Source organism: Leptonotus elevatus, chromosome 2, assembly GCF_054856555.1.
Source record: "Leptonotus elevatus isolate MCC_2025b chromosome 2, RoL_Lele_1.0, whole genome shotgun sequence".
Classification (NCBI taxonomy): domain Eukaryota; kingdom Metazoa; phylum Chordata; class Actinopteri; order Syngnathiformes; family Syngnathidae; genus Leptonotus; species Leptonotus elevatus.
In genome coordinates, this window is record NC_141240.1 from 23,949,799 (window position 1) to 23,974,381 (window position 24,583).

The 24,583-nt window shown below is 37.9% G+C and overlaps 2 protein-coding genes across 6 annotated transcripts; one reads left to right on the forward strand and one right to left on the reverse strand.

The window, feature by feature from the left end:
- Nucleotides 1-1,447: 1,447 nt before the first annotated feature.
- LOC147179284 (solute carrier family 2, facilitated glucose transporter member 1-like) lies at nt 1,448-13,624 on the forward strand. Its single transcript, XM_086069725.1, has 10 exons — nt 1,448-1,615; nt 4,526-4,618; nt 7,307-7,467; nt 7,537-7,777; nt 7,999-8,161; nt 9,188-9,375; nt 11,547-11,651; nt 11,722-11,823; nt 11,961-12,164; nt 13,206-13,624. The coding sequence occupies exons 1-10, from the start codon at nt 1,598-1,600 to the stop codon at nt 13,407-13,409; spliced, it is 1,479 nt and encodes a 492-aa protein (XP_085925851.1). The 5' UTR covers nt 1,448-1,597; the 3' UTR covers nt 13,410-13,624.
- A 733-nt stretch (nt 13,625-14,357) lies between these two features.
- Nucleotides 14,358-24,487, reverse strand: mthfr (methylenetetrahydrofolate reductase (NAD(P)H)). 5 transcript variants are annotated; one of them, XM_086069719.1, is made up of 12 exons: nt 24,357-24,425; nt 22,768-23,029; nt 20,592-20,830; nt 20,394-20,504; nt 20,123-20,316; nt 19,714-19,964; nt 17,384-17,518; nt 17,064-17,244; nt 15,427-15,609; nt 15,236-15,337; nt 15,041-15,160; nt 14,358-14,955 (listed from the first exon to the last, which is right to left on the reverse strand). In XM_086069719.1, exons 2-12 carry the CDS (start codon nt 23,013-23,015, stop codon nt 14,737-14,739), a joined length of 1,983 nt encoding a protein of 660 aa, XP_085925845.1. In that variant the 5' UTR covers nt 23,016-23,029; nt 24,357-24,425; the 3' UTR covers nt 14,358-14,736. The 5 variants fall into 5 exon arrangements, with proteins under 5 accessions (XP_085925845.1, XP_085925846.1, XP_085925847.1 ...); XM_086069720.1 differs by having other exon boundaries at nt 22,768-23,048; nt 24,355-24,419; XM_086069721.1 differs by lacking the exons at nt 22,768-23,029; nt 24,357-24,425 and adding an exon at nt 22,641-22,658.
- Nucleotides 24,488-24,583: the final 96 nt, after the last annotated feature.

A 24,583-nucleotide genomic window follows, 5' to 3' on the forward strand; every position in this document is an offset into this window, starting at 1 on the left:
TTGTTTGGCATGAAATAAATAAATTTTTATTTATATAGCACCAAATCACAACAGAAGTTGTCTTGGGGAACGTTACACATGGAGCAAGTAAAAGACCACACTCCTCACTTATTTAAAAACAAACAAAACTGAATACCCCGCTAAATCCCAACTGAAGCTGTGTTTTTATTGAAAATAAGGTAACATTAGGAAAAATAAAAACAAATTCATAGTCTTATAAATGTAAGAACATACTTTTAAAATCATGTGGACAATACATTTCAAGAAACGGTAAGGTACACAAAAAAATGTGGTCTTTAAAATTTTATTTTCTTATGAATTCATGGGAAAAAGAGATAATAAAATAATGGGTTTACTCAATTCAGCCAACAATTTGTTAGGAGCACCGGAACGCTCAGCATAGCGCAACACGGTCTATCAAATTCCTGAACATGCCAAAGGAGGCTTGCACCTGCATGAAAATCAAGATGTGCCCATTTTTAAGAAAATACAAACCCAATTCCAAAAATGTTGGGCCACTACACAAATTGTGAATAAAAACTCCATGCAATTATGTGGAAGTGCCAATTTTTTTTATATTTTATTCAGAATAGAACAAAGAGAACAGGTCAAAAGTTTAAAGTGAGAAAATGTATCATTTTAAGGGAAAACTATGTTGGTTTTAAATTCCATGGTGTCAACAAATCTCCCAAAAGTTGGGACAATGCCATTTTCACCACTGTGAGTCTGCAATCATTTGGGGATCGAGGAGACACGTTTCTCAAGTTTAGAAATAGAAATGCTGTCCCATTCTTGTCTAACACGCGTCTCTCTAACTGTTCAACTGTCTTGGGCTTTCTTTGTTGCACCTTCCCCTTTATGATGCGCCAAATGTGCTTTATAAGTGAAAGAAGTGGACTGCAGGCTGGTCATTTCAATACCCGCATCCTTTCCTAGATTTTGGCACCATGAAATTTACAATCAACGTATTTTTTTCCCTTGAAATGATACATTTTCTCAGTTTAAACTTTTGACCTGTCATCTATGTTCTATTCTGAAAAAAATATTGAAATTTGGCACTTGCATTTCGTTTTTATTCACAATTTGTATAGTGGCCCAACTTTTTGGGGAATTTGGTTTGTAGAAAATTAGAGCCCCCCATGGAGTAAAAAGTCCGGCAGGAAAGAGTGAGCCAATTACCTTTATAAAAGCAAACAATTAAAATGATTGTAAAATGCACAGGTAGCTATTTATGTTTCCCCGTCACTTGGTGATCTTATTCTGTTTGTGTGGACTGCAACATTGATGTAAAAACATGACAAACAAATGATCTATACTACCTCTCATCAGCTTGGCATTGTGTGGCGACCATGTGTTGTGTTGTTTTTTCCTCTCGGCCAATCAGCACAGTGATCTCGCCAGATCCACTTTAGGGCTGATGTCATTAAGCTGCTCAGTGCAGTGCTGAGAAAGGTTTGCGAGCATCTTTGTAGAGTTGCGTCTGCTCACGGAGCACCATGACCATGTGCTTTTTAAAATATGTTATCATAGTTACCTAACGGATTACAGAAATTACTTCTTCTTTTTTTATTTTTATTCAAGTGTGTTAAAAGTCATCATGGAGTGCATTGGAGAGGTAATGTGTGTGACATAAAGATCTATGAAAGAATGTAGAATGATCTATTGAATATGTAAATGATGGAATGATATTTCAGGCGAGATCACGTACACCTAATTATATACAAATCCAACGTATGTTACATGTGTACATCCACTAATAAGATTGCTCAGTAGTATTGCAGTTCCCGCCAAGTGTGAAGATTACTTACACTGGATTTGGCTGTGCTGTGCAGTCAGTCAGTTATGTTGAGGTCACAAATTTACACTTGATTCTCTTCGATTCAAGAAATTTGTTGATGTTGCGTGGCATTGCTCAAAAGAAAGTCTGACCTCAAATCAATAGGCTACATGTTGATCGTCAAAAATGACCTTTTCAAATGTGACTTCAAGATGGTTTGTTGACAAACGGGCAACTTTATTTTTTGGCGTCAGTTATTGTCAGTGGTAGGAAGTAACTAAGTACAAATACTTTGTTACTGCACTTAAGTACATTTTTCAAGCATAGTTGTGAACTGCTACATAAGAATTAGTTTTCTGACCTTTTACTTTTACTCCTTAAATTTGAACTTTCTGCTCCTTTGTCAAAATAAGCTCTAGGAAGCATACGTAACAGATGTGGAGAAGCAAGATATTCCCCATCCTTGGCATTATTTAGGGTAACTGTTGGATGTTGTTGGCTACAAAATTGTTTGTGGTAAATGAATGTGTTGAAAAACTTCCAGCCTGTGGCGTGAAATTCTCAGTCTAATCTGAAAAAAACACAAAAGTTAGGTGATTTATAAAAAAATATTTTTTATCATTTGATAACTTAGCAATTTTTTATGACTCAGTTCACAACATTAGCAAATGTTATTTTGAAAGCATACTACAACAACATGCAGCATGATTGTTTTTCTTTCTCAGTATGAGCATTATGTAAAGTATATTTAATAAACAACAAGTTTTTGTTGAATCACATGATAAAAAAACAACTATTGTGTACAATATAAATATTTTACCTTTGTACTTAAGTACATAAGAATGTCTACGTTTTACTATTATTTAAGAGCAAGAGTCGTTTATTTTTTTATTTTTAAAACAAGTACTGTATCTGTACTTTTACTTATAGTACGGAGTGTCAAGTACAAGACAAGCACTATAGAAAATGGATGGACAGAAAAACAAAAATGTGTTATTGTCTAATTAAAATTGAAAGCAAAATGTCATGACTTTATCACAAGGGTACAGTACTTACTCTACGGGTGGTGAGTGTGACCGTGGTGCCTATATACTCTATAGTAAAAAGTGGATCTTCTTATCTACTTAAATTAAATGCAGTCGGACTAGACAGTGATCCCTGCAACATAGTACAAGGACAATGGCAAGTGGCCAGCAATTTAGTTTCCTTTTATAACAAACACAAAGTAGCAATAGCAACAATTAAAATCATTAAAATATTAGACAGGCGTTCATTATTAATTACCATATGCCGTGTTCAGTTGTAAGGGAGATCACGGCTAGTTGTATCAGGGGTACGTTGTCACGTTGCAATTTTCTTCTCCACCAGAGGGCGCAACAAAAAAGTGGAATACTAGTTTTCGTTGAATAAATGGTCAGGGGTTGTGTACTGTCTGAGAAGAGAATAGCATATTGTGAGCTGAGATGAGTGCCAGTTATCTGTTTTTCACAACCCAAAGTGAACATTTTCAACTACATATATTTTGAAACAGGCGTCACACATAGACAAATTCTAGCAGCAAATCATGTGGACTTGTTAGAGGAGAGAGTCAGGCATCTTGTCATGCCTCAGTCACTGCTCTGTTTTAAGATAACTTTAAACTAGAGCATAGTATTAGCCAACATGGTAGTTTGGGGCAACTTGTCTCAGTCATTTATGGGTTTGTTGTCACATATGCAAAGAATGGGCCAATAAAAAAATGCACCTCTCGCAACTACGCATGCCAGAATTGATCTTCAGATGATGAGTCTGAAGAGTGAGGAAATTAGTTTGCCTGGTTTTGTTTCATTGTTTACAAATGGATTTTGCAGTTGTTGGAACTACAGTATGCCCATTTGTTAGGACTAGTTTAAGTTTTGTGATGAACCATCCATCCATTAACTGAAATGCTTTATTTTTTTTTAAATTACATTTTATCTCAAATTTCCAGTTTAAGGGAAGCGAAACAGGCATTTGAGGCTGAGAGCTATGGCCTATATGCCAGCAGTTCCTAAGGACTTTAATCCATTTCATAATATTTTATGTTAAAGTATGCTAAATGACTGTGGTACATTTTCAAGATCAATGAAAACAATTTCTCTGTCTGTAAAAAAACAAACAAAAAAACAGGAGGACAAGGATAATTTTGACCTTGTTTTATTAGCTGCAAAATCCAATGTGACATCTTACCCCAAAGAGTGTGACAACTTACCCATTGGTGGGGCAACATGTCACATGTGCACTCCCTCTATTTGATGGTTTATAACTGCACTGACACAAAGTATGAAAATGACATGAATACAAAAAAAATACCTGAGACTTTGGTCTTTCATCTGGTAGACATTTTGTTTACATATGATGTATTGATTTCAAGAAATATATAAAAATATAAAAAGTGATACAACTAGCCCCGGTCATGTCGGTAATCATGTCATTAATTGTGTAATTGGTCAATCACCAAATAGATTTTTATTTGTTTTCTTTTTTCAGGTGTTACCAATGTTAATTTCCCAAACTGCCTCACTATGTACGGATATTGTATTTGTATGTTAGGATTTAGGATATTGTTGTGTTTGTGTGAAAAATAAAAAATGTTTGTAGGTAAAGCATGTTGTAAAAAAAAAGATAACCGGATCTATAAAGTGACTACTACCCAGTAATGAATATTGAATTGTTACTGAGATTTTTTTTTTTTGGATAATTTTTTTTTAACCTTGTGTCTTATGACAGGTGACACCCCAGCTAATGATGGCTGCGAGCACAGCGGTGATTGGCTCCCTCCAGTTCGGTTACAACACCGGTGTCATTAATGCTCCCCAAAATGTGAGTATCACAGCTGTGTGACATGTGAGGCTGGGAACTCTAAACCCAACCCAACTCAAAATAATGAAGTGGAGTAACGCACACATACTTTGTCCTGCAACCGTACCAGTGACGGTATTAACATCGCATTTTATCGTGAGAAATTTAAAATTTAAATCTGGATCTAAACACAAATCATTTAATTCTTTCTTCTACTTGTAAACAATGTGCTCAGATGTATGCGATTTGACGCTTGCACTTTGTGTGCTAATGTGAGTCACTGAGCGGTTTTAACTCAAATTTGAAGTGACATGGAGCAGGTTAATAGGATTATACAGTGCTATGTTGGCATCTTAAAGGATTACAGGGTTGAATGTTTTGCTTATTGCGGCACGGTGGGGAGTGGTGCGCACATCTGCCTCGCAGTTCTGGGGTTGGTGGTTTGAATCTTGGCTTCAGCCTTCCTTTGTGTGGTTTTCTAAGGCTACTCTGACTTTCTCCCAGATTTCAAAGACTCTATATAGTCCTTAAATGGGAATGTGATTGTGAATTGCTGTTTGTCTAGCTCAGGGGTCTGCAACCTGCGGCTCTGGAGCCACATGTGACTCTTTAGTCCGTCTCCTGTGGCTCCGTGTGAATCTCTAAAAAATTAGTAGAAATTCATATTTTTTACACATTTATTTTTATGTTTTAGATAAAATATTATTCAAACGAATTAATGATTAAATAGAAAATTAATAATTGAAAAATCAAAAAAATGTCGGTGTCCCAAATTTTAGGTTGTCAGGAAAAGGTAGATGAAAATGTTTTTAAATATTACCTAAAAATGTCCAAAAAGTCACCATAAAATGTCTAAAAGTTAAGAAGAAAAGCAGAAAATTACAATAAAATGTCCATGAAATTGCCAAACTTTTAATTGAACTGAATAAATAGAATTTTAATAAAAAGGCAGAAAACATTCAAAAAGCAACTATAAAATGTCCAAAATCAAAAGAAGAAATCCCGAAAACTACCAGAAAATGCCCACAAAATTGGCAAAAATGTCAGAAAATTGTTAGCAAATAAGGCAGGAAAAAAATGTCAAACAATTAGCCACAAAATTTCCCAAAAAGGAAGAAGGCAGAAAATTGCCATAATATGTCCATAAAATTGCCAAAAATTTAAGAATTTTAACAGAAAGGCAGAAACGTATGAAAAATTAAGTATGGAAAGAAATTATCTATTATTGACAAAAACAGAAGGCACGCACACACGCACATGCAAAATAAAAATGTATAAAAAATATATAAATTTTATAAATGAAAAAAAAAAAAAAAAAAAGGAGAGCAATGATGATGACATGTCAAACCGGTAAAATTACTGAATGAACTGAGCTCTCCATAAAAAATAAAAATAAAAATAAAAATAAACGGAAGGCAAAAGGTAGAAGAAAACGAATCTGGAAGTATTGGCTGCTGCATATTTTTCTGTTATGATGCAACTCTATTCAGCTCTTGGGCCTTCAAGACATTAGACTAACACTAACACACTGTTTCATTCATCACAATGTTCAAACGTTTTGCGGCTCCAGACAGATTTTTAGGATCAAGCTTGTAGTACAGTGGAGAATGGTTACGGACAAACTTGGCCGACGGAGACATTTGGTGCACGTGTGATGAGAACGTTTGAACAGTCTGCCATATTTAAGTCACAGCTGCAGGAGTGCTATTTGCACATGATTATGTAATGACAGCCCCACTGAACTGTGACCTTCAGTATTCACGGGGATGCTTTACAGAGGCGTGTGAAGCCGCAAGATGACACTCAATACAACAAATATTTTGGATCCTTGTCAATAAAGAACTGTGGATTGCATCTTTCGTGTTTGGGAGGGAAATTCAAGTGTCTACAGGTCTTGTTTACAAGTCTGGAATGTATGAAGTGGCACATGGATCACTGTGGTCTGCCGTAAAGTGTTTTCTGTATTGAATTGTTGTGGAGAGAAGAGAGTGTGGCTATGTTCCTTGGGTTGCCGTTAGTCATTAGCTAAAATGTAGTTTGTTAGTTTTCATTTTCGTTTTTATTTCATTTATGAAAATGCTGTTTCAATTTAGTTTTTGCATTAAAATTGGAGTGTGTTATGTGCCCTATGTGTCTATTTACAAAATGTATTGTGCGAAACTAGTGGAGTGTGTACATTTTACCAAATTAACTTAAATGCTTGATCGTCCGGGTGTGGACCTTCACAAAGCGAGGCGCCAGTGGCCGTACACAACGGTTCAAACAGCGAATGCTTAACATGATATGGTTAATCTATGCTAAAGCAATTACTATCTCCTTATTTGGAAACCCGGCCGAAAAGTTTTGGCACAAACAGTCGCGTAGTACGCTACGTGTATTTCTCGTACATTTTTTTTAGTTTTTTTTTTGCAAATCTGCCACTATATAAACTTGCAAATTTGCCAGTTTATAAACTGGCAAATTTGCGAGAAAAATACTCGGAAATGTGCGAGGTTTTTTTTTCTGAATATTGCCCCCACCCTCTAAAAATATATATATTTATACGTGGCCCTAATACACCGTCGTATATTAGCATGTACATTCCCGTATACAATATTCCCATTGAATCCTGATTTTGAATAGTAATTAATCCCTTGCTGGACTACAGCAAGTTAAGGTCACAGAACCCAAACAAAAATGTTTGTTTGTTTTCGCTTTGTTGTGATTCAGATCATCGAAAATTTCTACAATGAGACGTGGACCAGCAGATTTTCCGAGCCCATCTCTCAGACCACACTAACAGCTCTGTGGTCCGTTTCGGTGGCCATCTTCTCCGTGGGTGGAATGTTCGGTTCCTTCTCCGTTGGCCTCTTTGTGAACCGCTTTGGCAGGTAGGAGTCTTGAGCCAATTTGGATAAATGTGAATGAAATCCAATAAAGTGAATTGTATGCTTCTGTAGGAGGAACTCCATGCTCATGGCCAACGTGCTTTCCCTTATCGCTGCTTTGCTCATGGGCTTCTCTAAGATGGCGGCCTCGTGGGAACTACTCATCATTGGCCGCTTCGTAGTGGGCCTGTATTCTGGCCTGTCCACTGGCTTTGTGCCCATGTACGTGGAGGAAATCTCCCCTACGTCTCTCCGAGGAGCAATGGGCACGCTGCATCAGCTGGGCGTCGTCATCGGCATCCTCTTGGCGCAGGTCAATTGCTTCTTCCTCAATACAACAACGGCAGCATTTTTATGGGTCTTTAAAATACACGTACTTAGAACAATATACTCCTGGGTTCGGGCAAATCAGCAAAATATGCATCTTTGGTTAAATTGAAGGGGAAAAGTTGCAGTTTATAGTCCAATTTGTCGTTGACTTGGAATAACTAATACACTAATCATGGATGCGACAATGTCCCCTTATATGTTCAGATTTTGGGGATCGAATCCATCATGGGGAACGATTCCCTCTGGCCAGTGTTGTTAGGGTTCACTTTGCTGCCAGCCATTGTGCAGTCTGTCCTGTTGCCCTTCTGCCCAGAGAGCCCAAGATACCTCCTCATCAACTGCAACGAGGAGAGCAAAGCCAACAATGGTGAGACACTCTCGGAGAAAAAGGAATCATGCAATATGTATTCCTTTGCAGTACGGTACATGTGTGTTAAATGGGTTGAAATGTGATGACATTTTCAACCAGAACTGGATAGTATTAGAGCAATTAGATATTCACAGTTACCCATACTACAATTTTTTTCTGTGCACATTTAGCAACTTGTCATTTTTAATCACCCAGGGCAATTAATCTTCGACTAAAAATATAAAAATTAGGGGTGTCAGACGATTAAAATTTTTAATTGTAATTAATCGCAAGACTTGAATAGTTAACTCACGATTAATCGCAAATTTTATATCTGTTCTAAAAGTACAATAAAATGTACAATATAATTTTTTTTCTAAGATTCATACTCGTTAACATAAAAGTGGGAAAAAAATGCTAAACTAATTAAGTTGCATCTTTTAGTCATTGATACAGTAATTTCAAAGTAATTCATAAAACTGAGGTAAGATTTAAAATATGTACTGTACTGTAAAAACAAGTGTGATATTGATTTGTGTTGAGGTAATTTTTCTGCCACGAGATGGCATAATTGCATTTGTAAGACGATGGTGACGGCTCAGTGCATTTTCTTTTCATATTAAGAGCCATCTCATCTTTAACATGAAGTAACTTGTAAAATTGTGCACATTTTTCAAATAAATAAAAATCAAATAACAAAAATTATAAAAAATAAAATAATAAAATAATAAAATTAATAAAAAATAAATTAAATAAATTGAATAAATTAATGAAATACAACCCCAATCCCCACAAATAAATGCATTATTATTACATTTATTACTGCTAAATTTTGACGTGGGCACGTCTGCTGCATTGTGACTGGAATTCCGCCTGTACAGGCTTGCCAAGTAAGGGGCATCATTAATCACGAGTTAACAAAGAAACTTTAAATTAACTCAAAATTAACGCACTAATTTTTGACGCCCCTAATTTTTTACATTTACTTTAAATCTAACCTAAATGTATCCATATTAAAATGTGCACTTTCCTCTCATTTTGCAGTGTTGGTGAAGCTGCGTGGCACCGACAACGTGAACGAGGACATGACAGAGATGAAGGAAGAGAGCCGGCAGATGATGGCGGAGAAAAAAGTGACGATATTGGAGATCTTGCGTTCTCCCGTTTATCGCCAGCCCATCCTTGTTGCTGTGATGTTGCAGCTCTCGCAGCAGCTGTCTGGGATCAACGCTGTAAGTTGGCTGGCAACGTTTATGTTCTATTCGGCGCCATGCGATCACGGCCTTGGTCTTCAAACATCAAGTCACATGGGATTGATTTCAGCTTCTGTGTAACCCTGAACAGGATAAATAGTATAGAAAGTGGAGGGATTGACATACAGTACATTAGTGCATGCCGTTCCGCTAAATAAAGACGAGTTCAGCTTTAAGCTACATTATTAATCCTGAAGGAAACCTGATATTTAGTAGCAGTGTCAGAATAGTGCTAGTCAGTGAAGTGTGGACCTCCACCAAGGCCAAACGACCAAACACCAGTGGTGGGCGGTATCAGAAGTTCGGACCTACATTTACAACCTAAATTATAATATTTGCTCCATTAAATTGTATTTATTTTTCATAGCATTTTTTCTTGTACATGTATGTGGATTTTTTTTTTTTTTGTCCAATCAGCTGTCAGCTTCCGCCACAGTCCAATTGAATTGCATGAAGCATGAAGGTGCAGCTCTATCTGCTGGATCTGGTTGTGCCAAATGATAGTGTGCTGTAATAAGAAAAAAAAAAAAGAAGAAAGCAAAATAATCAATTGTTGATATTGATTTTGCAACCTCTTTAACCCGTTAACCTGATCACATGGTGATCGAAACAATACCTCTCGTGCTTCGTGGCAGAGTTAGCAACACAGCAATTTCGCAGTATGTAGAAGTAAGTAGTATAAGGTCATAATGTTTTAATGAAGAAAATTAGCTGACAAAAAAAAAATTGCAAGTGATTTCGACATAACTTTAATTCGGGTTCCATTCCATTTTGTTTCTCCGTTTTGCTATCTCGCTATACATTAGCATAGCTATTGTTAATATGTTAACAGCTAACAACTGCTTAGCTCGCTAAATGTCTGCATTCGACCATTTCATAGTAGAAGCACTGCATGGTCAGCATTAAAAGCAGTTATAGATTTACCTCCAAGGTTAGATTGCATTCGTGAAATAGTTTGTATAAATGTTATTTAATATGCAGTATGCACAGTATCTGTTTTTCTTTTTTTGTACTGGTGTGTTCTTATTTGTATGAACTCTTAGTGTAATAAAAGATTGAGGATGATTTCCATGAGAATTAGGACACGGCTATAAGGAAAGATATATAATCTGTAACAGTTGGCCTTAGCAAATTCTCTACTCCGCTTGCTTTCTTTCTGTAAACAAAATTCTGGCATGTTTTTATTCATTCTCATTTAAAATATTACTTGACTGCTGGGAATGGTGTCGAAATAATCAACTTTTGCGAGCCAACTCTTATGTGAAACTCAATACATGGACAAGATGTCAAATCCTTGTCAAGTGGATTTAGCATTATACTTATGTTGCTAAATTTGCATACCAACGGTCACAATGCTAGTTTTTCCACAAATTCTCTTTACAAATAGGACCGGAACACGCAGGGGCAAAATTAGAGGTGGCCAAACCATTACCCTTTTTTAAAAAAAAAATCTGATTAATCACATTTGAGAATTTTGATTAATGGTGATTAATCACAATATTTTTTTCTTGCCAAATTTGAAGAGCACCTGTATGTTCTTTCTACATTTTATGTTATGAGGACGTCTTCAACATTTTTTGATCCACTGCACACGCTCATCCTCCTCCTTTTGTAAGCAGTTAATTACTTGGATAATTTAAAATGTAAAAGAACATGACCTCAATATTTTGACATGAACAAATATTCTGAATATTCTGTATGTAGTTATGTTTATTGCCCAAACACAACCTGCGCTACCGTTAACGTAACCATCTGCCGTCAAAATCAATAGTGTGATTAATCTGCCTTAATACCATGATTAATGCAATATTTTTTTGTGATTAAGGAATGAGTTAAGTAACGCTTTAACTTTGACGGCACTCGGCAAGATGTACAAGTCACATTGATCTGCTTTAGCATTGCCTCCACGGCTTGTCATCTTTCTATGTAACTGTTGACTTAAATGTTCCAAATCATACATTCTGCATTTTAAAAAATCCAATTAATTGTCCAACTTTTCTGTTTGGCATCACATTTTCAGCATTTACACTCAATTTATAAGTAACATTGAATTCTCCTGTTTTGATATTTTGGTGGACTCTACTAACACTGCAATCAAAAATAAATCAATACAAACATCCTCAATTCCTTTCTTGTCCTCCCCCCTTTAGGTGTTCTACTATTCAACGGGAATCTTTGCAAAGGCAGGTGTGTCCCAGCCTGTCTATGCAACCATCGGAGCAGGAATAGTAAATACAGTTTTCACAGTCGTTTCTGTAAGTCACGACATTTTGGGAAAATGGAAATAGCTTCAGTTGAGAAGTATAACGCTGTCTTTTTGTGCAGTTGTTTGTGGTGGAGCGAGTGGGCAGAAGGCCCCTCCACCTGACCGGGTTGATGGGAATGGCAATTTCTGCAGTTGCTCTAACCCTTGCTATGGCCTTGTTGGTAAGTGTATGAAATGATGTCATCATGTTTTCATTGCAGGGATTGCTGTTACTTTGTGATCAGCTTTTCTGTGATACGTTATAAGTCATCGTAACAACTGTGGTGTTATTCCTACTGAGAGTCGCTGTGCCCCGCAGGATCAATACAGCTGGATGTCCTATGTGAGCATTGTGGCCATCCTTAGCTTTGTAGCCTTTTTTGAAATCGGCCCTGGCCCCATCCCGTGGTTCATTGTGGCAGAGCTCTTCAGTCAGGGGCCACGGCCTGCTGCCGTCGCAGTCGCTGGCTTCTCTAACTGGTCTGCCAATTTTGCCGTTGGCATGAGCTTTCCATATGTTGAGGTAAGGTTGTTGTTTTTTCTCAATAAGAATTTTGTCACTTGTCTGTCACGCTAAATATGCGGCACGGATAAAAATCGATAGGATGGAGTCATCGTCAGATACAAACCTGAAAAAAAAAAGAAGGAATTATTACGCAATAGAATATTGAAACAGATGTTAAGAGTATTAACTCATTCACTGTCATTGGCGGCTATAAATGTAAAAAATTCATTTGAACTATTTCTATTAGTTTAATATTTTTTCCCACTTTTGTTATTGTACATTTAGAACAGATATAAAATGTGTGATTAATTGTGAGTTAACTAGTGAAGTCATGCAATTAATTATGATTACAAATTTTAATCGCCTGATGCCCCAAATTTTTTACAATGTTTTCTTTCTTTTTTTATTCATTCATTGCCATTGACGGCAATAAACGTCAAAAATTCATTGAAACAATTTCTATTAGTTTAACTTTTTTTTTCACTTTTGTTAACAAGAGTATGAAAACCTCGAATTTTTTTATTGTACATTTAGAACAGATATAAATGTTGTGAGTTAACTAGTGAAGTCATGCGATTAATTACAATTAAACATTTTAATCGCCTGTCGCCCCTAGTTTTTAATAATCTTTTTTTTTAAATGAATTTATGGCAGTGAATGAGTTAATAATTTATAGGACCATTTGAGCTTCTGTACAGGCAAGATTTTTTTGCTCAAAAATATCTTTCCAATAGCCTTTTTTTTTTTTACCTTTTACGACTGAAACATTTTTTAATTAGTAGATTAACACCTTAGCTCCGCTGTTCATAATGTTCAGTTTCATTTTTGAGGTGGCAGTAGCGATTCAAATACGGCTCTGGAAATTCTTTTTTTCTGCTTTCAGTAGCTTTAAACTCCAGCCTTTTCTGCTCATTCACTTCTCTAGAATCAAGTTACTTGGCTCCAATACTTTTCTGTTGACTACTTTTGATTCAACTGAAAAACTGTTGATGAAGACTTTCGCTGTTTTCTGTGCTGTGCTGTACCACAACTTGAATATTTGCATTTGTCTCCTTTCAGCAACTCTGTGGCCCTTACGTCTTCATCATCTTCACAGTTTTCCTGCTGGGCTTCTTCATCTTCACCTACTTCAAGGTGCCCGAAACCAAAGGACGCACCTTTGATGAGATTTCCGCAGGCTTTCGACAATCAGCTGGTCGTAGTGTGAATAAATACTCGGCCGCTGAAGAGTTCAACACACTCAGAGATGATCCTGACCTTTGAAAACTGTGCTTGTATTTCCTTCTTTGGGGTACATATTTTAATCCCAGTTCATCCGGTTGTTAGGCCCAAATATATTTTTTAGTTCATACAGTCAAACTGGGTAGACTCATATGTTCTGCTCAGTTTCGGTGCTAAAAGGTAGAAGGGCTGGTGTTTAACCAATCACACAAATACATGACAGTCCCATGAATGAAAATAAATATACTAGCCCTGAAGTGGCTCTTGGTTATCTGTAATTGTTTGAGAGGTTACTCATTGGACAACGCAAACTTTGTGAATGACATGCTCTACACCATTTTCATCTTAACTCATTCACTGCCATTGACGGCTAGAGACGTAAAAAAATTTTTTTAAAACTATTTCTATTCGTATAACATTTTTTTCCACTTTTGTTAACAAAAGTACAAAAACCTAGAAAAAAATTGTTATTATATTGTACATTTAGAACAGATGTAAAATTTGTGATTAATCATGAGTCAACTAGTGAAGTCAAGCAATTAATTACAATTAAAAAATGTAATCGCCTGTCGTGATTTAAAAAAAGAAAAGGTAATTAAAAATTAGGGGCGTCATGCGATTACAATTTTTTAATCGTAATTAATCGCATGACTTCAGTAGTTAATTCACAATTAATCACAAACCAAATTTATACCTGTTCTAAATACAATAACTGTTCTAAATAAAACATTTTAAAAATCTAGGTTTTCATACTCTTGTTAAAAAAAGTGAAAAAAAAAAGTTAAACGAATAGAAATAGTTGAAATGAATCTTTGACGTCTATAGCCGTCAATGGCAGTGAATGAGTTAATAACGGGGAAAAAAAACTTCAACTGGGGTCGAGCACTATCAGGGTTGTACATAAACCGTGCCACTATGTGGGTGTGTCGGGCCACCGGGGTGTGATGAGAAGTGCAAAAATTCAGATAACACACACACACAAACTTTTTTTTTTTTTACTCTTATATGCAATAGGTTTTTACGCACAATGGCACGCTTTAGTATAATTACAATTAAAATCACATTTGACGGTGGTTTCCAATGTGCAGTTAAAAAAACTGAGCTCAGTAAATAGAAACTAAAACACACAAAAACAACTAAAAACAAATAGAGTAACATGGATGAAAGTAATGAAAAAATAACTGTATATGACAATTATAAGGTTCTTCATTTCTGTCTTTCTGGCTAAAATCGTTAAAGTACAAAAGAAATCAAACACTGGCTAAAAAAATATTGTAAAGTAAACATTTTCTTTCTAATAGCAGCGTTCCAAAATAGCTTAGGGGTGCTTTTTTTTTTTTGGTGTCCTGTAAAAAACATTCTCATCAGACTATGATGACATTTCATGGGGTAGCGACTGTGGAGAAGCACCGAGCTGTTCAAACATGTCCTCGATCACTTGCCACAGACAGTTGTCCAATGGGAAGTCGTTGTCCACCAGATTGACCAGGAAGTAGTTATCATGAATATATTTGATGATCATCCGAGAAGGTGACTCGTCCTCGTACAGTTTGGCCCACTGCTCGATCCACAAGGCGAAGGCCTCATCCTGAGGAAACATCAGGACGAGCTTGTTATAGGCAACATGAAGCATCCGTGTAGAATTTGTAAATATCTCACGCCCGTGTTCGTACCTTCCAGAACATAAAGCTGACCGGGTCCACAATGGTGGGCTGAACGATCTCCCTGCCGGGGAATATCCCCCACGTGACGGCATTAGGTTGCATGTCCGGAGCGTTGGTGAGGTTATGACCCTTTGTGCGCAAAATCTGTGGTTACACGCGGACCGAGACACATCGGAAAAGGCGCCACTTCCTGTTTCAACTTACGTGCACGTTAACAATGTGGTAGTTGACGCGGGGTTCGTACTTCTTCAGTACTTCCAGGAGAGCAGACACGTTTTCGCTGGAGGTGAAGAACTCCAGATAGGCCTGTTGGGTAGAAATGGTTGACATGTCGTATGTGAGCAACATTTCATTTGAAGATACTGAGGATTGCGGCAAACGCAAAGTCTTCGTACTTTCTGAAAGACGTAACCTCCGGGAGGGCCCCAGCCCACTATTGGGTCCGTGGAGGGTTTGCCGTTAATGTTGGGCTGTGAGTTGATGGTGAGCACGCCTCGTCTGTTCACTTTCTCCAGTTCATCCTTCAGTAGGTTGGTTTCCTGGGCCAGAGGCTCGTCATTCCACGGCAAGCACATCACCTGACAAAAAGGAACGCTTAGTGCTTGATTTGTGTGGACAAAGCACGGCCCGCTCCATTCTTCAAGCAAATTTACACTATCAAGAGCCCTGAGATATTTGTTGCGTCAATGTGTTTGTCCTGTTCAATAAACATGCAAAAAGTGCATCGGAGAATCTGGCTCTCCTTGCCCACATGCGTGGGTATCACAATTAGGGGTGGGAAGCTCTGGGTACCTCACGATACGATATGCGATACGAGGCTTAACGATTATCTCGCAAAATGACGATACCGCGATTGCCGATATATTGGTCAGGTAATAAATTCACGCTAATCTACGATAAAACTACTCAAGACATAAATTGATGTTTTTTCAATGAGAAAATATTTTCTTTTCGTACCATCACTGAAACAAAAATATTAAAACTGGTGTCTTCTTCACAGTGAGTACTTTAGTGTATTTTTTTTAAACAATTACAAATGTCTTCTTAACAGAGACCACTTTCTGTGAACAAATTTGTGTCTTTCTTAAACACTATTGTCAGTTACATAGTGAATTGTTTCATTTAATGAACTGTACCGTAACATTCCAAAGTAAATAAATGAAATTACTTAAATATTAAATCCAATAAAAATCAATATTAACATTCCTCAGAAATTGTGTGCTGCAAAAAGTCCATACCAAACCATAAAATATGTTTTAAAATGTTACGTATGCAAAACGGAGTCAGTTGCTTGACAGAAAATAAAAGTCTTACACAAGTAAAAGTAAGCTCATGAGTCTTCTTCGCCTGAAGACTTCCATACATTTCCCCGCCACTCTTATGAGGAGCTCCCCCTAGCGGCCTGCCAAGTAATTGCTCAATAAGTAATGAACAATGGAGCCGTTATAGTGGCTGTATATTAACTCATTCACTGCCATTGATGCCAAAATTCATTTGAACAATTACTATAAAGTTTAAAAAAAAAATTCCCACTTTTGTTAGCAAGAGTATGAAAACCTAGACATTTTTTTTAATAATCTTTGGGGGTTTTTAAGATTTTATTTTATTTTTTTAATTAGGGGCAGCAGGCGATTACAATTTTGAATTGTAATTAATCGCATTACTTTAATAGTTAACTCACAATTAATTGTTCTAAATGTACAATATTTTTTCCCTAGGTTTTCATACTCAAAAGTGGGGGGAAAAAAGTGAAACTAATAGAAATAGTTCAAAAGAATTTTTGACGTGTATAGCCGTCAATGGCAGTGAATGAGTTAACTACAAATATCGCGATACTTGCGAAGGCGAATCGATAATCTATCAGGAGACAAAAGTATCACGATTTATTGCGATATCGATATATCGTCAAACTTCAAGTCACAATACTTTCATTACTCTCCCCCCCCTCCCCTTTACAACTAAACTCTCATTAAGGTAGCAACGCACGTTTTGGTAGCTACCCGTACACATACGAAGAGGGAAAGACATCTACCTTGTGCCCGTTTTGATTTGGCTGAGCGGTGATGTAGCAGGTAAAGACCTCGTAGACGCTCGCCTCATTCTTCAGCTCCTCTCCCCACATCTCCAGCAGGGCGTCTTTGGATGACTTGCTCTTCAAGTAGAACAAGTAGTAATCATTTAACTCACCAAAAGCCGGAGATGAGGAGTTACCCCTAGTAGGAAAATCAACAACAGCGTGACCTTTCATCCGTTTCCCGAGATAGGCTTTTATCTTTTACGGAAAGCAATCAATAATAAACCATATTCCTTTCATCTCCTTCCTAAATTAAAGCAAAGTGTCAAACATCTTACCATCTGCCATTTGGAAACTCATCCCATTCCTGCGTTCTGTAGATGTAGCTCTTGGGCCTGGATGCCCAGAAGATGGGTCGCACGTCCTCGACCTTTCGCTTGGGATGTGCGCTCACCGCCCAGGGAAGAGGCCGCCTGACAGGAAAAACAAGATCTTCAGTCGACAGCAGTTGAGGCGATGCGACGGGAAGAAGCGGTCAATGCAACGTTTCTGTTTTTTGCTCCCAATTTGCACGAGCCGACATTTATTTTCTCAAATTTGCCTCAATCTGTGTTAGTAATCTGTTGCTGAGATCATGAATGATTAATAATCTGGTCATCATAAAGTTCTTAACGTATTTATTCTGTCCACGCCGTCTGTGTTGGTGAACCCCGCCTCACACACTGAGAGACACGAGACGGACAAAGAAGCACACACACAAATATCTGCACGAGTGCCAATCGGAGGGGCCCCTCCCTTCATTATCGCTGATTGCTTTCAACGAGGATGGCCTCGTGTGTGTGTATTGAACCAAATGGAAGCTGAAGTTCAATACAACGAATATGGTTCGCTTTAGAGCCGTGAATTGTATACTGATTAGTGATGCACCGAATATTCGGCCATCGAAAAGTTTTGGCCGAAAATGAGAAAAATATGCATTTTTCGGCATTCGGCCGAAATAAAATTGGAGCCGACAAATTATGACCGAAATAGGATGTTGGGGTAACGCAAGCGGAAAAAAAATGCTGCAAGCAAGCGTATGTATGAATTAAACGCCGGGGTGAGCGTTCCACCTCAATGTTAATTCATGAGCAGTAGCCGAAAGCTAGCGTCTTGAGGCTAACTCGGTCGATGCTATCTCAAATCAGCGGCGAGGAATAATGGCTACGGCACAAAGTGTTAGCGGAAAGCAATATCGTGATCTCCGTATGGTGTGTTCGCCAGCGAGAGAAGCGGACGCGGAAGACAACACAAGGCAAGTGTGTGCGTGTAGCAGCTATGCGCTATCTTACAGCGATCAAACTTGTTGTTCTGCAACTGAAGTGTCGTAGCAAATAGTTTGCTGCTGAAATGCAAATAAAGCCCCGCGTTGAATAAGCAACACGGCACCCGGTTCCTTTACATGATGAATGAATTTATTTCACATGAGCGAGACAAGAGCTGCGTCTAACATTAGGGGTGTTAGAAAAAATCGATTTGGCAATATATCGCGATATTACAGCGCACAATTCTTGAATCGATTCGATATGCGGCCGAATCGATTTTTAAACATCAATTTTTTATGGGAATATTCAACAAAACGTCTTACATAGGGTTAGGATTCACACATTAAGGATGGAAGAATGTTATATGAATGGAACATTAAGCCTTAATATATATATATATATATATATATATATATATATATATATATATATATATGTATATATATATATATATATATATATATATATATATATATATATATATATATATATATATAATATATTATTTCAGTGCTGTTCAAAAATGAAACCTGTTTGTTACATGCAGTGGCTCAGTTATAAGCCTGAATTTTCCGATAAATAAATAAATTTTCATACAAATCTTACAGTGTGCATGTACAAGTTTAATGATTAGTATTTTCTAAATTCGAGTAAAAAAAAAATTCGCAACAATGAATTTATAGATTCGTGTCGGGATTAATCTGTATCGAATCGAATCGTGACCAATGAATTGTGTTACGAATCGAATCACCAGGTACTAAGCAATTCACACCCCTATATATATATATATATATATAAAAAATTCTAAAAAGATTTTTTTTCGGCGTTTGGGTTTTCGGCCAAGCATTTTCGGTTATTGTTTTTGTTTTTTCATTTCAATTTTTTTAATTTCGGTGCATCCCTAGTACAGATCCTTGCAACATGGGGTCGTGCGTTTTAAGCTGCAACATGAGGTGAGGTTGTGGATGAACGGCACAACGGCGGGCCTCAAAATATGTCAATTGAACACTCCCTCATTTGAACCCTTTGTGCCATTGTGCTGTGTGATAAATATACATAAGATGCATTTTTATGTATGAAAAACACTGAGTAAATAAAGTTTGATTGATTGGTTGAAGGATTTTATGGTGGCCTTTGTTGTGGGCAGCACAAGTGCAACAATCACACTCAAATCAGCACCTTGGTACGTCACACTTCTGAGTTGGATACATTATCTCGGCAAAGAAGAAGTGCGCACTAATACAGCTTTAGGCCTTTTGTGTGCATTAAAAATCTGAGATCTTTGAGTTCAGCTTATTATTTAGTTTTTTGGGCTGCATTTTAATTTGCATTTAGCATATTTGGCAGCCACGGGAATCACTCACCTTGGGTCCTCTATCCACAGGCCGAGTTGCCGGAGGACTTCCATGGTGGCGACTTCTCGATTTAGAGTGTAGAAGTGCAGGCCGGGCACCTTGCCACTTTGCAGCAACACTTTGCACATCTCCACCGCCAATTGGATTCCGTAGTTCCGAATGGCTGCGTCATTGTCTTTGATGGGCTCGATGACTTCCATGATCTCCTCCGGCACCTCCAGTTTGGACAGCTTGACAAGCTGACGCAGGGACTGGTAGCTCTGCAGACAAACGCAACCGAAATCCACACATCATTTTCGCGCCATTTGACTCCAACGATAGCCGCTTTACACCGCCCGTTGCGTTTTGCCGTTTCATACGCTTTGGCAACTAAAATGTCTGACATCAAGCGATCGATCTCAGTAGTTGTAGTTCTTACCTGAATGGGGAAGATCCCAGGCAGGACGGGACACGCGATCCCAACTGCCCGGCAGTCATCAAGGAATTTAAGGTACGTTTCCGCCCTGAAAAAGAGCTGCGTGATTACAAAATTGGCTCCAGCGTCCACCTTCTCCTTCAGGTGTTGCAGATCTTCCTCATAGCTTCCTGCCTCCGGGTGGCCAGTGGGATAACCTGCACCACACGCATACCGTAATCGGTGACAAGCGCAAATCGGGCTAAAGGGCGTGTATTCTGAATCAAGTCCGTACCCGCTACACATATGTCAAAGTAGTCGTCAAACTCGGATCGGATGTGTCTGACAAGGTCAATAGCGTAATTGAAGCAACTTTCCTCTTCCTCCCAGTCTGCACCCACTGGGTCTGTGGATATACCAGCATTATTAGAAACCAAATGTGCTCAAAAACGTAGTCTGCCAAATGATAAGAGATCAAAAATGACTCTGCTACCTCCTCTTAGGGCCATGATGTTTTTCAGGCCCAGGTGCTTCGCTTTGGCCAGGTAACCAGTGATCTTGTCTTTGGTCTGGTCGCAGCATGTTAGGTGGAGGATGCTCTCCAGGCCGCAATAGTTGACTGCCGTGCTGGCGATCATCATGGACGACGTTTCCTTGTCTGAGCCCGGATCTCCGGCGGGATGCCACGTGATGTCGATGAAAAGTGGCCCTCCAGAGCCCATACGGTCAAATCTGAAAAAAGGAATGACGTGCTTCAATTCAATACTCGGTTTAGGGTTAATAGAGGCGTCCGAATACTGCATTTGAATATGTCTGTTCGGGACACCTACGACCCTAATTAGGATAAGCGCTATAGAAAATGGATGAATGATGGAAAATCATCTTAGCTAAGTGTACATTGTTTGACTTTCTTTGGCATTTCAGCTCACACGTTGCAGCAATTCTGATTTTAAGAAGCGGAGATGCCCTCTGCCGACCACATACAAGATTCACATTTGAATTTAGACCATTTTCTAAAGGGGTGATCAACAGTGTGAGAAACTGGAACACGCGAATGTACTAACCTTCATTGTGTTTCTGATTGAATGCATTATTTAAAGCATTATATTGTATTATTTCAATAAGCTGCTATTTGCGGATGTTATAGTCAGAAAATAATATTAGAAGCAGTCATCTACATTACATTAACATTATATTACTATTTAGTAAAAAAAAAAAAATAGTAAGTCAACAGTGTGCATCTATTTTTCCTGTATTTTATGTGTTTAGTTTATATGTGTGCTGCATGGTTATTATAGTTTTGTAATTTTTCATTTGAGTTTGTTTTTATTTCGTTTTGAGTTTTGTTTTTTAAATTGAGTTTGTTTTAATTAGTTTTCAGAGTGGTTCTGTTAGTTGTTATTAGTTTTAGTAATTTCACAAATGCTTATAGTTTTAGTTAGTTTCAGTATTAATTTGAGTTTTATTTGTTTTCTTAAAGTGTATATTACTTGTGCGCAATATTTAAAAAACACCATGGGAGCAACGTCATCTGAAGATGCTTTTCTTTTGTGTGACACACTTTCAAATGTCCTCATTTCGGTTAATATCAAAATTAATTATCCCCAAAGGCTCATGCATTAAATTGATTACCAATGACTAAAACAAAGGACATTTTTGCTATAATTCTAATTCTTCAGTTCGGTTTTTTTTAAAAACCATTTTTATTTTTATTTTATTGATTTATTTGTTTTTTGAATGTTTGCTTTTTTTTCGTGAATTTTAGTTAACTAAAATAACCTTGGTGTGCTGACATTATGAGCACCAACCACCAACTCGTATTAACCATTCCTAGTTGGGACAACCGCCAATGATTATCAGTCTAAAAACTACCACGTGTCGGAATGTTGCCAACGCGAGGACCACTTTTGGAATTGTCGCTTCAGAGAAGAGGCTAATTATAGCGACAAATTCGCTAAGTCAGCAACACTGAAGCCACAAGTTGGTGGCTCGTGCTCACTTGCACTGCCCGTGCTTGCACATGCACAAAAACGCTCCACATATTTTATGTTTTCTTTTGACTTTAGAAATACTGCAAGGGCCAGTCAGAGATAGTGGATGAGGTTAAAGTGGCTCATGAGTTGTACTGAAGACTGTACCATTTAGAAATTTATGGGGAAACTGAGACTACAATTTAGAATAAGGCACTCGACGCCGAAACTAGTCAAGGTAAATGAAAACCTTTTGTCTTAAAAAAGAAAAACAAAAGATTGTATAGATTACAAGACACTTTTTAACCAATAGCAATTTAAAGTGATAATTTTTAAAGGTACAACATACGCATTGTTCAAACAAACTGGAATTTGAAGGGTTAAAACAATATTTTACACGAATGACAAGAACCGATGTTAGTTAAAAACTTTTTCTAAAATAACCAGAAAATAATCTAAAAAATGACAGTGTATGACTATGTAGACTGAGGCTTAATTTTATTATTAACGGTGGCTATGAACACATTTTTTACAAGTTAAGAATGCTAAAATGTTGCATACTTGAAACTCACCTGCTCAATGAATTTCATGGTTTCATGACGGTGACTGTTGGCTCTCAAAACTTTCTCCATATGAAAAGGGTTTTGTTGTGATCAGACAATATAAATACAGAACAAAGAACTGACATGACAAGCATACCTAGAGATGAGATTGACTGCACCCGTGGCCGTCCGAGGGGGAAAGAATTCGAGAGAGAACCAGTGGTCCCCGGACTCGATCCTCCTCCTCATCTTGTCCCGGAGCCTGTCCGAACGATCTGCGTCCAGCACCGGTGTGGAACACCGGGAGCTCTCCTTGGAGCTCTCCCCGCCGCTGGTGCCCGCCCCGCTGGAGTCACTCTTGCAAGACTGCCAGCTGCCATCGGCTCGCTGAACCTGGTTCACCATGACGGGAAATTGCTCTGAAGAAACACACACGTACTGCACAGTCTTAGTATGGGTCAAGTTTGCAAATTGCACACAATGAATTTGTTGTAATTACTGTTTTTGTTACTGTACTCAAGTACATTTTTAAGGTACTCTACTTGAGTATTTATTTTTCTGAGTACTTTTTACTTTTACTCCCTACACTTGAGAATACATTTCTGCACATTCTACTGAGTTCTTGTTACTTTAAAGCCAACTGTGGATCATGATTAATTGAAATCTTGGGATCTCATGAGGCAGAAAAAAAAAGCAGTTAAAAGAATATTGACCCAGGGATCATTAATGATGATAATGCAATATATATTTTTTTTTAATCCATCCACGCCCTTATTTAGGAGAATAATTTGAGGTGAATGCTCGTGGCGACCTAAAAGCCACAATCTTCTGAAGTAAAAACAAATTCTCAGTGCCATCTGAAAAAGCACAGATCAAATCATTTTTTTCAGTTATCACAACCCTCCCCCACCCCGTATCCCCGGTTGATGAAATAGTGAAACAATTTTGTGTCCCAAAAAGTGTTTTTCTTTTGTTTTTCTGTTGTTTCAAGTTAACAAAACGGGTATTACTTGACATGTACATTTTTACGTTTTCTTCAGGAATGGAGCTGAAGCAGCATTAGTACATTTGTCTGTCTTTTTATTTATTTATAACAAGTATCTGTATTCTGTAGTTCTACAAGTAGAGTGCGAGTATTTTCCCCCACTTGTTATTGGTTTACATCTATAGCTACTCCTTAAGTATTTTTCATACAAATATGAATATCTAGTAGTTTATGACATCAGAGCGCTCTTTCGACTTGCATACAAATTTGGGTAGGAACGCAATTCCGTCGTAAACCGAGGACCTGCACAATATTCAAACCCTCCCCAACCAGCCATTTGCAAACCTCAAACTATAACAAAAGAGCCTCTGTGCAATTTGATAAACGTAGACCGATTTTAATTCCCCAAAAAGCGAGTAAGCGAGTAAGCGTTCCAACTCCAAACTCCGCCCATCCACGTACATTAGCTTCGTTGTAACGGAAGGTGGTGATAAGAATTTAATAAACATAAGATATTGCAAACGGAGAGAGAGATCCTTTCATATCACTCACTCGGCTGGTTGCATAAGCGTGCACCATTAATGTAGTCTCTGGAGGAGAATTTGAATGCGTTAGCAGCTCCTGCTGGAGCACAGCTAGCAACGTGACAACTGGCTGTGGCTACGTTATAATGAACGCCAAAACATAAGCGATCCCATGTTCAAGCTAAGTCAAGCATATTATATAAACGAAAGTTAGGTCAAAGTAGTTGGTTCTCACACTTTTTTTTCCCAGTCCACTCTGTGTTGCCGGTGTTCCAGGATTCCCACGATACGAGTGGGAGGGCAAAAGAGGCTACAGCGTGGAGGAGGAGGCACAGAGGAATTCCAATCTATGACAGGAGATATCCACCAGATGGCGCTGTCTGTAGGCTTGACGAAGAGATCCCGAATTCCCGTTCAGTTTTGGATTTGTACACAAACGTGTCGATGCGGTCAAATCAAATTAA

Bases quoted from the DNA above. Each gene is read 5' to 3' on its own strand.
- mthfr (XM_086069719.1), bottom strand. From the start codon at position 23,015: ATGGTGAACCAGGTTCAGCGAGCCGATGGCAGCTGGCAGTCTTGCAAG. The intron at 20,505-20,591 runs GTAGCAGAGTCA...GTATATCCACAG, and splicing joins CATCATGGCCCTAAGAGGAG to ACCCAGTGGGTGCAGACTGG. The intron at 14,956-15,040 runs GTACGAACACGG...ATGTTTCCTCAG, and splicing joins TCAGCTTTATGTTCTGGAAG to GATGAGGCCTTCGCCTTGTG.
- LOC147179284 (XM_086069725.1), top strand. The intron at 4,619-7,306 runs GTGAGTATCACA...GTTGTGATTCAG, and splicing joins TCATTAATGCTCCCCAAAAT to ATCATCGAAAATTTCTACAA. The intron at 7,468-7,536 runs GTAGGAGTCTTG...ATGCTTCTGTAG, and splicing joins TTTGTGAACCGCTTTGGCAG to GAGGAACTCCATGCTCATGG.